The following is a 15,713-nucleotide window of genomic DNA, read 5'->3' as shown; positions in this document are numbered from 1 at the left end:
TTTATTGTTACCAAACAATAAAATATTGTGTTTGGACTAACCATAAAAGCCATCACGGAGCCAAACACCATCTTTAAATGTGGCTGCCTCGATTCAAAGGTTTGTTTGTTTTGGTGTTTTAAAAAATATCATTTAAAAAAATTAATTTATTTTTGAATATTTTTAAATTATTTTAATATAATAATATTAAAAATATTAATTTAAAATAAAAAATTTAATTTTTTAAATATATTTTTAAACAAAAAAATACTTTAAAAAAATAATCACTACTACACTCTCAAACATCGCCTTTATTAACTCGACATTATTTTAAAATATTTTTGAGAGGGTGATTATGATTGCTTTTTAAAGTACTTTTCACTTTGAAAATATATTAAAATAATATTTTTTTATTTTTATAAAATTATTTTTGACATATTAAAATGATTTAAAAATATTAATTTTTTAAAAAATTAATTTTTTATTTTTTTTAAATACAAAAATAAACATGTGGCTCTGGTATTTTTCTTTCAATTGCATTCAGATTCCCGCCCATAGCACGGCTACCCCCACCGGCTCTCTCTTCAATTTTTTGAACAATCACTAAAGCAGAAGCCCTCACTCACTCCAATCATAATCCAAGCCAAATCTCAAAAAAAAAAAAAAAAAAAAACTCGCATCCAAAACCCCCAAAATCATCCACTCTCTCTCCGATCTCCGATAATCCTCTAAAAAAGCAGTGTCATTTTATCCAAATCGAAACCCTAGAGACCAGCTCAGTCACCATGAACCATTTCCACATCTACGAAGCCATTGGCCGTGGCAAATACTCGGTAACCTGAATTTTATCTCTGTAGCTTGTTTTTCCTTTTTTTTAAGCTAACGTGGATTTCTTTGAATCTCTGATTTTCGTTTTGAACTGTGTAGAGTGTGTATAAAGGTAGAAAGAAGAAGACGATTGAGTATTTCGCAATTAAGAGTGTTGATAAGTCGCAGAAGAGTAAAGTTCTTCATGAAGTAAGGATAACAAAGAGCTATTCTTCTACTGTTTGCTTACTTGATTTCTGTTTCTGGTGGAAATTGGAGTAACTTATCATCGACTCAGAATTTGAGATTATTTTAGTCTGTTTATTAAAGTTAAATTTAGGTTGTGATTTTTAATTCGATAAAATGTCTGTTTTAGTAACTAATTCAAGACAGCTTATTTGATTAAAATTGATGATTGCTTTTTTTAGTAATTAATTTAACACAATTTATTTGCTTAAATTTGGTAAATGCGTGGTTTAGTAACTGACTCAACACAATTTTAAGTGCCATCGCTGTTTCTTTAATTCAGTGCTAAATATGACCGTAAATGTTAGATACAGGCGTGTTGAAGGAAGACAATAGTGAAGCATATTTGTATTATTGGGAACTAGGCGGGAAAGAGCCAGCCGGTACATTTTTTTAGTGAAAGTTGTGATTATGAGTGGCTTTGCTATGATTCATTGTTCAAAACACTCACTTTAGAGCTAGATTTGCTGGAAGTCATCTTTTTATTTATTTTAAGTCTTTACCACCTTTATTTGATGCATGGGAAACGAGGGGGTGTAAAATATTTTATGCCTGCTTATCACTGTTCTAGAAAATTAATGTGACACTTAATACTATTTTTTATAGATGTTATTTTCTCATACCCTTTTATTGATATTATATGCAGGTCAGGATGCTTCACTCCTTAGATCATCCAAATGTCTTAAAATTTTACTCATGGTAAGGCATTTCAGCATCGGATAATTGCTCTCAAGTTTCATATTTCCATTCAATGTATTTATTTTTCGTTTAGTAATGCAGATCATGCTTGTCTTTGTTTTTTTATCTTACCTTTTTGGTTTCTTCACATCTTCTGATGTATTTATTAGGTATGAAACGTCATCTCACCTGTGGTTGGTTTTGGAATATTGTGTTGGTGGAGATCTCATGACCTTATTGCGACAGGTACCGACTAAATAATTTTTGTATACCTTGGCTCTCCTTCAATGGATTTCTCATTCTTTTACTGGACACAAGGGGGACTGTGGAATTTATCATTCACGCTCAACATTAAACTTAATATCATGGATAATTTGATCGGTGATTGTTTTAGAAATGCAAGGCAGAAATCAGGCCTTTCCATAGGTTGCTGTATTATTACGTGCTTTTCCAGCACAACAATTTTGTTTAGTTTAGAAATATGATGTCCATGAAGAGTGATCATGCTGTTTTTGGTATTCTTAGATACGTGGAAAAGAACACTAGCGCGTCAATACTAGTGTTTATTACTTCTGTCCTGTCTCATTTTTAGGCAACAAACAGGTTTGCATGGTCAATTAGGGCCGAGTCTTGTTTCGCCTTTACCAATTCTCTTCTGATGGGAAGGGAAAAGTTGTTAAAAATTTCACAGAGCTCTCTGGATAGGTACTGCATATCATTATAATTTTCTTGTAATTTGGAATTGATACTCAAGGAGACCAAAAACTTGAGAGATTTTCCCTGGGAAGCGTTTGGATATCAAATGTGCCGAACCCATGGTAATAAATACAAAAGTTAAGGTTACCCAAATGCAAATGATATTAGCTTGTATGCTTAAACATGTCATATTACTATGAGAATTTGTTTCAATTTCATGTAGCAATGGAGAGTATGATTTCAAATTTTGTTATATGCAGTGTTCAATGTATTATAACTTCATCAAGGTAGTTTATATTTGACTTGCAGGATAGTCAGCTACCTGAAGACTCGATTCATGATCTCTCCCATGACCTAGTTAGAGCTTTGCAGTAAGTAGTGCTGGCTGGCTTTTAATTTTGTTCCTATATGATGTCTGTAAAATTATCTACTTTCAAATCTTTCCTTTTTACAATTGTCACTGCTGTCAGGTACTTACACTCAAAAGGAATTATTTATTGTGATTTAAAACCATCAAACATCCTCTTAGATGAAAATGGACACACAAAGGTACACATGCATTTTATTTTCTTTGAATAGTAGAGTAGTTTTCAAGTTTTTGCTATGCACATGACTCGTATTTATACTTGTGCAATGTAGTTATGTGATTTTGGATTGGCATTTTATTTTCTTTATATGGTAGGGTAATTTTCAAGTTTTTTCTATGCACATGACTGGTGTTCATACTTGTGCATTGCAGCTATGTGATTTTGGATTGGCAAGAAAATTGAGCGATATATCCAAAACTCCTTCATCCATGGTAGGTTATTCTAACTGCTACATCATTTAACTCATCATATGCAGAATATTTGAAAGTAGCATTTAACTTATCATATGCAGAAAATTTGAAAGTGGCATCATGATATGGAGCTTGTCCTTTTATTATCTGGTTATAATTTTTTACTACTCTTAACTTTGCTTATGTGTTTTTACTTAGTTGCCACAAGCAAAACGTGGAACACCCTGTTATATGGCTCCTGAACTATTTGAGGATGGGGGTGCCCATTCATATGCATCTGACTTTTGGGCCTTAGGTTGTGTATTGTATGAGGGCTATGCAGGGAGGCCTCCTTTTGTGGGAAGAGAATTCACACAGCTAGTGAAATCCATACTCTCAGATCCGACACCCCCCCTCCCTGGCAATCCAAGCCGTTCCTTTGTCAACCTAGTCAATTCTCTCCTCATAAAAGATCCAGCTGAAAGAATCAAGTGGAGCGAGCTTTGCGGACATGCTTTCTGGAAAACTAAATTTGCTCCGGTGCATTTACCTCCTCAACCAGCTTTTGATAATATGATAGAGCTTTGTGCTAAGCCTTGTCTCTCAGAATGTAACGGAGACAGATCTTTAGCAAACAGGACCCCTCCTAAACATCGTGAAAAGGATGCAAAAGGGACTCCAAAACATGATGAGAATTTCATGTTAGGATCAAGAGGTCACGAAACACCAGTTAAAGGCACGCCGACTGGCAGGAAAACTCAAACAAAAGTCTCTGGCAGGGTGGTTGAAGTGAAGCAGAAAGATCCTTCCAGTGCTGCTAGGCATGTTAATCTCTTAAGGCTATCAAGAATAGCGAAATCAAACTTACAGAGGGAGAACGAGAAGGAAAACTACAGGAGGCCCTCACCCATTGGCTTTGAAAATGATTCTGAGGTCAAAACAGAGAACACTGATATGGAACTTGATTTTAATGAGAATGCTGAGGATGAGATACATGATGAACCCGATGGGTCAGATAACTCAACTAGTACAACAGAAGAGGTGGCCAATAACATACCTCAATTGGAAACCTTCCCTGTGACTAACGCACCTGCCTCAGATGAATCACAAACAAATGACCATGATTCATCTTCTGAGCAGGTTGATATGGTTCCTTCTCCAGTCAGTGCTAGTCCTCAGCTCAGGAATCAGAGAATTAAAGAAGGTTTAGGGTCAGCCATTGAGTTTGATTCTTCAAAATCATCCAATAACCTTTCACAGGTCCTCTGGCATTCATCTGATCTTTCTGTCAGACCTGTAATGCCCAGTAGAAAAGCTGATAAAGTGTCAGATGTTATCCCCTCTCTTCCATTTGAGGCCCTGCAACCATCTGATTTTGTAAAGATGTCCAAGGAGCAGCTGGATTCACTCACCAACAGAATCATATCCATTTTAAATGGAAATACTAGCATTGGGGAGAAGCAGAATGTGATTAGATACCTTGAGATGTTGAGTAGCAATGCTGACACAGCCAATATTCTGACAAATGGACCAATAATGCTCCTGCTTGTTAAAATGCTTCGGCTTTCCAAGACCTCAGCTTTGCGTGTTCAACTTGCTTCATTGATTGGATTGTTAATTCGTCATTCAACTTTTATTGAAGATGATTTGGCAAATTCTGGAATTTTGGGCTCACTAACTGATGGCCTCAGAGACAAACAGGAAAAAGTGAGGAGATTTTCCATGGCTGCTTTAGGTGAGTTGCTGTTTTATATATCTACCCAGAACGATCAGAGCAAGGATAACAATCCACCAGAATCTTCATCAAAGGACAGCCGATCTGCATTTGGCTGGCAGGTTAGCTTTCTACCTTCCACAAATATCTTCGTGTGCTATATTGCATGAAACATGATTTTTTCACTCAATGAAGTTTCATTTTTCTATCTTGTCTTTTCATCTGCGCACATCTGGCAGATTCTGTTTAGTGGAGACTGTCCTTTGTTTTTCCTATGATTCATGGATTTCAAAAATCATGCTTGATAGCAAGTTCTGCTTATATGGGATGCCTGAGTTCTTTATGCATCCTTTCCTTCTCCTTTTCCACTTCTACTTTCTTCATTTAATAATATTCTTTTACCTGAAGCAGGTTCCAAACTCGTTGATTTCATTGGTGTCATCTGTTTTGCGTAAAGGAGAGGATGATATAACTCAACTTTATGCATTGAGGACAATTGAAAACATCTGCAGTCAAGGGGGGCACTGGGCAGGTCGCTTCACTAGCCAGGATGTGATTAGTAACCTCTGTTATATATATAGAGCTGCAGGGAAACAGGAGAGCATCAGGCTGACTGCAGGTTCATGTTTAGTCCGGCTGGCAAGATTCAACCCGCCTAGCATTCAATCAGTCATGGAGAAACTGTCTTTCAAGGACACAGTGTCTGCCCTTGGCAAGGGCAGCCCACGTGAGCAGCAAATAAGTTTGAACCTCTTAAATATGGCTATGCTTGGAAGTCATATGTTTACAAACATTGGGCGGCACCTTTCGAACTTGGCAGAGGATAAGAATTTGGTCCCAAGTCTCGTGTCTCTTTCTGAGCAGGGTGGTGAAATTTTGAGGGGAAAGGCTCTCCTTCTCATTGCTCTTCTTTGTAAAAACGGCAGGAGGTGGCTATCACACTTTTTTTGCAACCCTAGGTTACTATCTGCAGTGGATAGGCTAGCGAAAGAGAAAGATATCTATATCCAACAATGTCTAGATGCATTTGTGCATGTTGTGGCATCTACTGTACCAAGTTTACTGGATATTATAGCCGGAGATATTCAGCAAATGATGGGAGGAAGGCGTCAGGGTCATATCTCTGCCATTGCACATCGAATTGCTCCAAAAACCAATGTTCATATGTTTCCCGTTGTTCTTCATCTTCTTGGAAGTTCTTCTTTTAAGCTGAAGGTGGTGAACCATCAAGTTATGCAACAGTTGGCAAATTTGGTCAAAGTCATGGAGACACCGTTTCCGGTAGGAAGCTGATTTTCTCTTATTTTTACCGTTATTTTTCATATCTTCTCTTAACTGAACAACACTTTAGGATATATAGTGTTATGTAGTCATCATTTGGCTAGAATTCCTTATCTAGCTGTAAATCATTAAAAATGCAGTATGAAGACTGATGTGCAAATGCTACTCGTCTTGACCAGTAAAATTAGGGTACTACATGGTTGGCAAAATGCCTATTCAAGAGGAAACCTAACACACCTGACATATATAGGGTATGGCAATTCCTTATTTTGCTTATTTCTTTGACCGACTCAATTAAATTAGACTCAATTCAATTGCTTTGCAACTTGATGTGGAAAATGGTTAGATGTCGAAGGAGAAATATATAGCTGGTGAAATATAATGCTTGGACGAGTATTGATCCATTGTACATCAAGATATAGGATGAAAAATTGCACCAAATGCAGTTATCAACAATGTATGTGCATAGCTCAGATGGATATGGAGTAGAATTTTCTAAAGCAGACATTTCCACAATTATCTTCTTATTTATTTTTTGTAAAAGACATAATTTTTTTATGATGAGGGAGAACTTCGGATCAACACAAGGGGCAAAATAATGATTCAAACATTGAATGACATTTTTTTTGTTTAATTTCCAGGGAAGAGATGACTTCCAAATAACCCTTCTTCGAGTTCTTGAATCTGTTGCTGAGGAGCGTCTTGTAATTCTTGAAAGCCCCAACATTTTCATTGGTGAAATCCTTCCTGGTCTAGCTGTTCTGTACAAGGGCAACAAGGATGGTGATGCCAGATTTTTATGCCTAAAAATCTTGTTTGATGTGATGGTCATTTTCTTGAATGAACCTTTGGAAGATGAGCACAGATCAGAGGCTTTAAAGTCCATATCCAATATTCATTTCCTACCTCTCTACCCTAACTTTATTGAAGATGAAGATCCCATTCCCATGTATGCGCAGAAGCTCCTTGTGATGCTTATTGAGTACGATTACATAAAAATTTCAGACATTCTACATCTGAAGACAGTTTCACAGTGCTTTGAATTTTTGCTTGGTGACCTATCAAGTGCTAATGTCAATAATGTTCAGCTGTGTCTGGCTATGGCATCAGCTCCTGAAATGGAATCTAAGTTGCTTTCTCAATTAAAAGTGGCGAGGCGGATTGGAAACCTTTTAGAGTTTGTGTGTGCAAAGGACATGGAAGACTTTCTTGAGCCAACTCTTGGCTTGTGTAGGGCATTCCTTCTATGTTCGGTTGGCGGTAAAAGAGGACTTGCGTACAAAAAAGAGCCAGCACTTCTAAATGATTCTTCTTATGAGGCAAGCACTGCAGCTGATCAACTGCAATGCATAAGAGATATAACGGACTTTGGTAGCAATGTAGGTGTTCTGCTGGTGTTGAGTGGGTCTGATGAAGCAAGCGTTGCAGATATAGCTTCCGAATGCGTGTTGTTGGTGCTGAAGGCAGCTCCAAGGGAAGCCACAACTGGTTTTCTAACTAACCTTCCGAAGGTTAGTGCAATCCTCGAGTCTTGGCGCAAGGGTGTTCCTCACTTACTCTTGCAGCGGATACTGCATGCTCTTGCTTATTCTTGTCGGCAATATTTGTCGCATGCGATGATACTATCCATCCCTGTAAATGAGATTTCAAGGATTGAAGTCATTCTCTTGGAGCTGAAAAATTCAAGCAACCCTGATTTAGCTAATGCTGCTTTGCTTGTGGTCTCAGAGTTGCAGCGCCTACATCGTTGCATTTGAAGTCTTTAAGGTTGTTTGTTGGTTTCTTTGCCCTTGGTTTGTTTCCTAAAGTTCAGGATTGACATCTATAGGTGCCCCTATTATTCGCAGGTATCATGCAATTTGGCTCGTAAAAAGGATGTGGAAGACTTGTTTCCTGAATTCTATAGAAAGCATCTCAGTCCTGCCCCCTACGTCTTGAGGTGAGCTCAATCTTTAATGCATATAGAGCCCTCTTAAAGGCCTGCTTATGTATAATCTTATTTATATCATTGTCATGAACATGCAATCAATTAATTTTTCCCCTTGGAATCTACCTAAAAGTGACTTGATCAGATTTGCGCATCCTTTTCCTTTTCTTTGAGACTGCCTGAGGCATCGTGTGAAATAAATAGGTATCTTCTAATGACTTTGAAATTGGACGCGCTCACTTACTGTTGGTTCACCAAGCGCTGGAAGGACATCCCGAAATTGTGAACTCACTTGGAATTTGAAAGCTTATGCTTTTCAGTTGACTGAGTCATTGGCTCGGTGATTAAACAAGACCCATTAAGCTGAACTCACTCTTTGACGCGTTCATGTGCTCAAATTATTTTGATCTAAGGCTAGCTGGTTATTGACGCGATCCCGAGTTGCATATACTTTAGATGAGGGGTTGATCTAATCGAATCACACACCCATGATTACTGAACAAAGACTCAGGATGACGGGTTTGAAATATGCCCGTTGTCCAGAAAAAAAGTTAGCGGTAAAAGTAAAATGGCATTTTGGAAACAGGCATTACATAAATCAGGCAAGGGTACATATGACATTTACATGTTGCCTATCACTGTAGCTTATAGCCATAAATATGGTGTTAGATTGTAGCAAGTTGTAACAAGTTTCATGGAACTGGATGCTGATGGCATGTGCTGTCATGTTCAATCTGATACGCGTTCATGAGTTGTACCTTCACTCACCCTGTCACCCATGTTATCTTTGATAAGCTTTGCCACGGACAGCTATGGCTGCTTGCAGTGGTTGTGCCTAGCGGTCTGAGCTAACTGCTAATCATGCATGGTGGACCCCAGAAGCCATGGGTGTGTGATTTGTACGCATGGATAGGATCAGTAACTGCATGCAGCTGCAGCGTTCCTCGACAAAACTTTTCATCATTGATAAGTTGAGTGGTTGCCTTCAACCAAGTTTATCCTGCTCCTTGGTAGTACTTTTTAACACACAACTTCCATCAAGTTCAATGCACAGGTAATTAAACTTGTCCGAACCGAGTCATCTAGTTAAACTAGTTACCTCAAGTTAATCTGAATTAATGTTATATATATATATATATAAGGCTAAAACAACACTGTTTTGTAAATTTTTTTTTTAATATAAAAAATCAAATTAGGTTGTGATCAAGTTCACGGAGTCACTGATTGCCATGACAGTCGACCTAGTTAAATCATTATCATTATCCTAATATTAGGCCAACCAAATTTACGGGACACAAGGAATCTACTCGCAACAAAATTCAACCAATCTTTGTCTCTTCCTCGTACATCCCAACGTGCAAATTTTCATCTCCACCCCCTTCATCATATGACATGTTGAGCAGGACCCCACCTAATGCCCTAAGTCAACTTTGAAATGCCTCCATCATAACTGGCACCAAAACTTCACACACTGTCAACTGGCACCAAAACTTCACATACTGTCAACTGGCACCCCCTTCTTCTCGAACAAAACTTTAATTGCCCCATATTGTATTATCTGTCCAATTAAGTGTGACATTGATTTCTTGATCATTATAATGGCCTCCTTTTGGTTTCTTACAGTACTCATTGTGCCTCTAGTGATCTTTCCCTTGCCTTCTTCTTCTTCCACTCAGCTAAATTCGAAAACCTCTCCTTATCCTATCTCTACTTCACCAGCATTCTTAACCAATTCTCCTCCAATACCTCCTTTCCAAGAACTGTCACCGGACATTGCTCCACTACTGCCTTCCCCTGGTGGTGTGCTGCCTTCCCCAACCGTATCGTCCGTTCCCACCATTCCATCCACCCCAAGCCCGCCTAATCCAGATGAGGTGGTCGCATCAGGGCCTGACTCTGCGTTCTCGCCCCTTGGAGCATTGATGGCTTCCTCTGCAGCACCTCGAAACTTGATAAACTCGGTTATTGTTGTGGGGTTTATAGCATATCGATCAATTCAGCTGTTTAAAATGTGAGTCATTTGGTGGCTAAATGATCCGAACCTTCTGAAGGAGTAGTTGATTTTATGGTTCTACTGTTTCCATGTTCATCTTTGAAGTAAAAAGCATAATGTAAGTAGTTATTATTCTTCTGATGAGTTCATGCATTGCCATAGATTGTCATTTTTTGTTAGGTAAACCATCTTAAATCATGAACTGGTTGCAGTCTTTAATATCTGCATCTCTCGAGAAGCTAGTGCCTCTGCAATTAGGTCATGTCACAGGTGCTTCGATGAATATAGTGCCGGTTCTTGCCAGGAAAGGTTTCTCCGATCCTGGCTGGAGTAGCAATTGGATTCCTGCTGGCACATGGTTTTGATCCGGATCAATATGGGAACCATCCCACTTATTTCTATTCTGTGCATCTGACAAGCACAAAAAAGCGTTTGAATTAGGTGATCATTTGTTGAAAAACCTTTCACGTGTTAACTAATCATGATTAATTTAATGATGTTTTTTTCAAAAATAATAAAGCTTTTTATATGCTTTTCACTATCATCATTGTTCCTTTTTTGAAAAAAGGTTGTCCTATGTGTTCCAAGTGAAAACCCAAGTCTAACCTGCTCAACATGACAACCTGGGATCAATAAAGGTGGGGAATAAATTCTTAAAATAGTGAAAATCAAATTTAAAAAGAAAAGATCAATTACATACATAAGTTTAGATTTAATGATATTAGCTAAAGAGTTGATATTTATTTTAAGTTATCAAAAAATAAAATAAAAAACATCATTATTATAAAAGAATAAGAGGATGAAATAGCTAAATAAGCGAGGATTTAGGGTTTATTTGAAAGCATAATTGCAGTTGTTTTTAAAATATTTTTCATTCTAAAATAAATTAAAATGATGTTTTTTTTAAAATTATTTTTAAAATCAACGTATCAAAACGATCCAAAATATAAAAAAATTAATTTTTAACCAAAAAAAATTAATTTTTTTTTTAAAATACATGTACAATCATGTTTTCGTACATTCTCTTACCATTAAAGACAAAATATAAAGACAATTATGCATAGTAAATTCTTAAAATTTATTAAGATTTGAGGCATTTGATAGAGTAAACATTTGCTCATATACGGTGGTTTTTCTTACAAGGAAATTATCAATAGAAATATGAAACATTCAATAATTTTTCTACAAAATTACAAACTTAACCCATTTTTATTGCATTTCTCATTATTTGAGGGGGTCAATCAAGTAAAACACTAAAATTTTATATTATTATACTCTACAAATCCATTAGCTTTTTGGAAATTGAGGATGGTTAATTGACACCCCGCACTCCTCCGCGATTGATTAGTAACTAGATCAATCAAAACATATGTTTAGATTTGGAAAGGGAGTTGAACATTTGGTTATAGCAATACTGAGCTATTACGAGCTCTTCTGCTCATGATATCACCTGTGATGAATGAACTTTTTTTTGTTAAGGTTTTTATAAATAAAAATCTATCATGGTATTCTGTCAAATTTAAAATCACGTGGATGTTATAAATATATTAGAGAAAAAAATTTTTAACTTGATATTTAATAAAATCCAAAGTAATGTATGTCTGATGAACATGTCAGACCCAAGAAACTTAATTTGACAAATAACTAAACATAAGATAACATGAATTCAACAAGCATGTCACACATCAAGAAAACTTGGACTTGCATACTAAACCCAAAGAACTTGGACGTTATCAAGTTCTAAGACTATATGTTTGATACTGGGTGATTCTCTATAATAAAAATATTAAAAACATGATAAACCATAATGTCTATACTCATAGGTGTGTATACAAGATATCTTAAAAGACTTATTATATTTATTATTTTATTAATTATATGTAAGAGATATTTACTTTTTATTAATATCGCCAAAAACATATGATTTTCCAATCTTTTATTATTTTGAAAACAACAAGGTTCATACAATATAAATATCTCGTGAACCATTCAAGTAAAAAATCATATTTTTTATCTCTTAAGATAAAGATATATAGATTTTAGAGTATTAATAAACTTAAAATTTAATAACAAATATTTTTATTCCTTGAATTTAAAATTCTTTTAAATCATTTATTGTCTTAAGTTATTTAATATATTTCCTATAAATATACTAATTTTATTATTAGAGGGTCTTTAAATCCTCTCATTGAATTTGTTTTTGTAGTTACTCAAATTTTTATCATAAATTTGAAGTTCCTTATAATAAATAAAAAAAAATTAAAACAATTGAATATATTAATTACCCATCATCTCAATTCTCAAACACTAAATAAACTTCTATTTTCATATCTTGAATTTCAGGAATCTGGACTTCTAATATGAATGATGTGGTTTATTAGATTTGGACTGATCGGTTTCATCGATGAACTAAATATAAACTGATTCGGTTTGAAGGCATGGATCATTGTCCAACTGATTCCATAAAAAACTGAATTGAAGGTTTAAAATTTTATATATATATATATATATATATATTTTAAGAGAACATAACTGACCAGTTGGATATTTTCCCAACTCGGTTTAAAAAAAATAGCTTATGTTAGATTCTAGATTTATGAGCCACCAAATTAATCAGTTGAGCTGGATCCGTTTAAAAATTATATTTAGACAATCTAACCTTATAAAAAAATTTAAAAAAAAATAACTAATTTCATGAACTTGATTGAAAAAAATAAAAATTAAAAACTAAAGTTGAGATAAAAGTTGATTAATGACTTTTTAAAGCTATTTTGAACGGGTATTTGGTCATGTGGTTAAGCTAGAGTTTTTAAAATTTTTAATTATTTATTATTTTTTTATATTGTTTTGATGAATTAATGTTAAAAATAAAAAAAAATATTATTTTAATATATTTTTAAATAAAAAATTTAAAAAAAAAAACAATATGTATCCCTGTACAAGCAGTCCGTGAGCCTCCTCTCAATAAGATCAATGGCGTCTAGAACGGCAGCAATGCTCTGGGCTCTGTCTTCCCCCACACCGATCCCAGATTCTTCCTCGAGTCCCATTACAACCTCAACCTGCCCAGAAGAAGATGTCAATAACAGAACAAAGCAAACAACAGACTCACTTGTTGCAATGAAAATCCCAAGGAGTACCGCGTCGAGAGAATCAGCTCCAAGCGCGGTTAACGTTGATGCTCCTGCGACCGGAGTACCAGTTGATAGTGCCCACTGCTTCTCCACAATTTCACGCTCTTTGTCCACTGTCTCTGGTTTGGCCTGCACCGGAAAAGAAATCAGCATCGACAAATCATAATCGCTGGTTTGGTTATATCATCACATTGATCCTAAGATATTCAACCAAATTCCCATTGCCAGGTAGCAAGAAATCATCAAACAGGTACAGCTTAAGCCCTACTGTGGAAAAGATAAAGAAATCAACCATGTTCTTGTTGTGAAGATGATATGTATACTCGATGATCTAGCACAGCACCACTTATGTTTACTGGCTGAACAGCAATGGATGCAGAAAAAGCCTGGAGAATCCTGACCAATGACCATAAAGCAATCTGCAGGGCCCATTTTACTCTTTTTTTTTTTTTTTAATAACCAAGGTATTTGTGCCGGTTTATGAACATCATAATTAATTTCTGGAGTTTATTAAATATTATGCAAGCCCAATAAATCTATAAATCACCGTAAAAATAATAGATATGCATAATAAAATTTCAACCTATTTATAAAGAAAATGAACAAGTGCCTTCTTACTGCTCAGCTATAACCTCATATGCCCGATTTTACTTTCTTAAGATCGCAGACAGGATTTGCAAACAAAATATTTCTAATAATATGGTTTTTTAAAAATTACAAAACATAACCAAAATAAATAGTGATTTGTGTATAAATATACAATGAAACAACCTAGCATTTTAGTTGTTTTTTTTTTTTTTTAATTTTTGTTTGCAGTCTAGCGAGGTGAATCAAACGTTCTTCAAAATATTGTTTGTCTTACCTTATATATAGAACCTGCCTACCTTTGTTATTTCTCTTGGAACATTTTTTCCTTCAATTACTGTTTTCTTCTTTAGGCTCTTACTGAAGTGATTGTATCGGCATTTACTTTGTCTATAAAGGCAATAAAAAAGTCTTTTGTCGAAGCTATCATCTACATACAACAACTTCCAAATATAATTGAAGGTAAACAAATAAGTTTAACCTTTAAAAAATTAATAAAAAACATTGTTTTCACTAAAATGTTTTTTTAAATCATCTACTAAATGGTCAAGTCGACTAGTCAATGGGATAATGAACCAACCTAGGTTTTTTACTAGGTTATCTAAGATTTTTACTTCTTTTACTCTTTATTTTTTTAACATGGATTGCAAGTTCCATATTGGTCAAGTCTCAAATCAATTTATTAGGCCAGTTTAAATTTTACAACTATACTAGGAAATGCCCTCAAATATATCTAGTTACCTTGGATTCATATTGCAAGTATCATGAAAATGTTGGGCTGTAATTGAAACTATGAATAAGTATTTTTTTAATTAACTTTATGTATCAAGTAATTTAAAAAATGATGAAAGATGGATGGGTTCATTGTTGATTGATCTTCGGATAATTGGAGGGATTATCCTCAACAACTCTTATATAATAACTAGTTATCTAACTTTTATTTTGCCGCAAGTCAGATAAATTTTGTTCATCAAAAAGAAAAGGAATATGCATGCCTTTTCAACGTGTTTTTGATAAAAAAAAAATATCATGATTATAAATCAAAAAACCATAATTACATATGCTAATAAATGAAAAAAAATCTCTAATGTTGCAATGCACCGCAAACGGCGAAACACTTTGCCTCGGTGTGTTTCGCGGCATTCCGACATCGTTGCCCCGGTTGCCGAAATTCAGTTGCCTTTGAATTTGGGGTGATCCCTCTTGAGCATGTATGCTTCTGCTACTTGTTCTACATCAGACTTCTTCCGCAAACGGCAAAACGCTTTGACTCGGTGAGTTTCGCGGCATTCTGACTTCGATGCCCCGGTTGCCGTAATTCAGGTTTAGGGGATAGTATGATAGTATTTCAAGTGCTAGCATTATAATATGAGATAATTTAAGAGCCATCACACAAATGTTACAACAACCATTATATGTTAATGTTAAGAAAAAGATACAACGATTGATCTATATATCAAAAACATATAGGAAGTGTTAATTTATATGTTGCAAAAAGACACAGAAGAAGAAGAGAACTTTTTCATCTTTAAAGTACACTGCATTTTGTTCTTTGCAAAAAGGAGTAAACTTCAATCTGAATAATATCAACAAAAATATATGAATTAATTAAATATTCATAAGAAGTTTGTGGTGATCGCATCAAAATAAAAAAAAGCTAAAGGAAAATCATAACACCAGATGCAATGAGAATCTCTCTGTAGGCATAACTAATGTTATAGAGCATTCTTCATCCTTGTAAGTTGTAAATATAGATTTTGAACAACATAATATACCCAAGAATTCATTGTTTCAATAATTATCACTTTCAATTCTCAACCACCAAAACCAAATCAATCAAATCACAATAAAACTACTTACACATAAACTTGAAGAAAAATAAATACATTAAAGTTAAATAAAAGCTTGAAAAAGAA

The 15,713-nt window shown here is 35.0% G+C and overlaps 1 protein-coding gene across 1 annotated transcript; it reads left to right on the top strand.

Annotated features, from left to right (window-relative positions):
- Positions 1-528: 528 nt before the first annotated feature.
- On the top strand, positions 529-8,229 carry LOC118061070 (serine/threonine-protein kinase RUNKEL). The gene is made up of 11 exons (XM_035074443.2): positions 529-812; positions 907-996; positions 1,679-1,731; positions 1,881-1,956; positions 2,716-2,777; positions 2,877-2,955; positions 3,146-3,205; positions 3,383-4,999; positions 5,289-6,158; positions 6,800-7,925; positions 8,006-8,229. Exons 1-10 carry the CDS (start codon positions 765-767, stop codon positions 7,913-7,915), a joined length of 4,071 nt encoding a protein of 1,356 aa, XP_034930334.1. The 5' UTR covers positions 529-764; the 3' UTR covers positions 7,916-7,925; positions 8,006-8,229.
- The last annotated feature ends 7,484 nt before the right edge of the window (positions 8,230-15,713 follow it).

Source organism: Populus alba, chromosome 8, assembly GCF_005239225.2.
Source record: "Populus alba chromosome 8, ASM523922v2, whole genome shotgun sequence".
Lineage (NCBI taxonomy): Eukaryota > Viridiplantae > Streptophyta > Magnoliopsida > Malpighiales > Salicaceae > Populus > Populus alba.
This window is presented reverse-complemented; position numbering and strand designations above follow the sequence as displayed.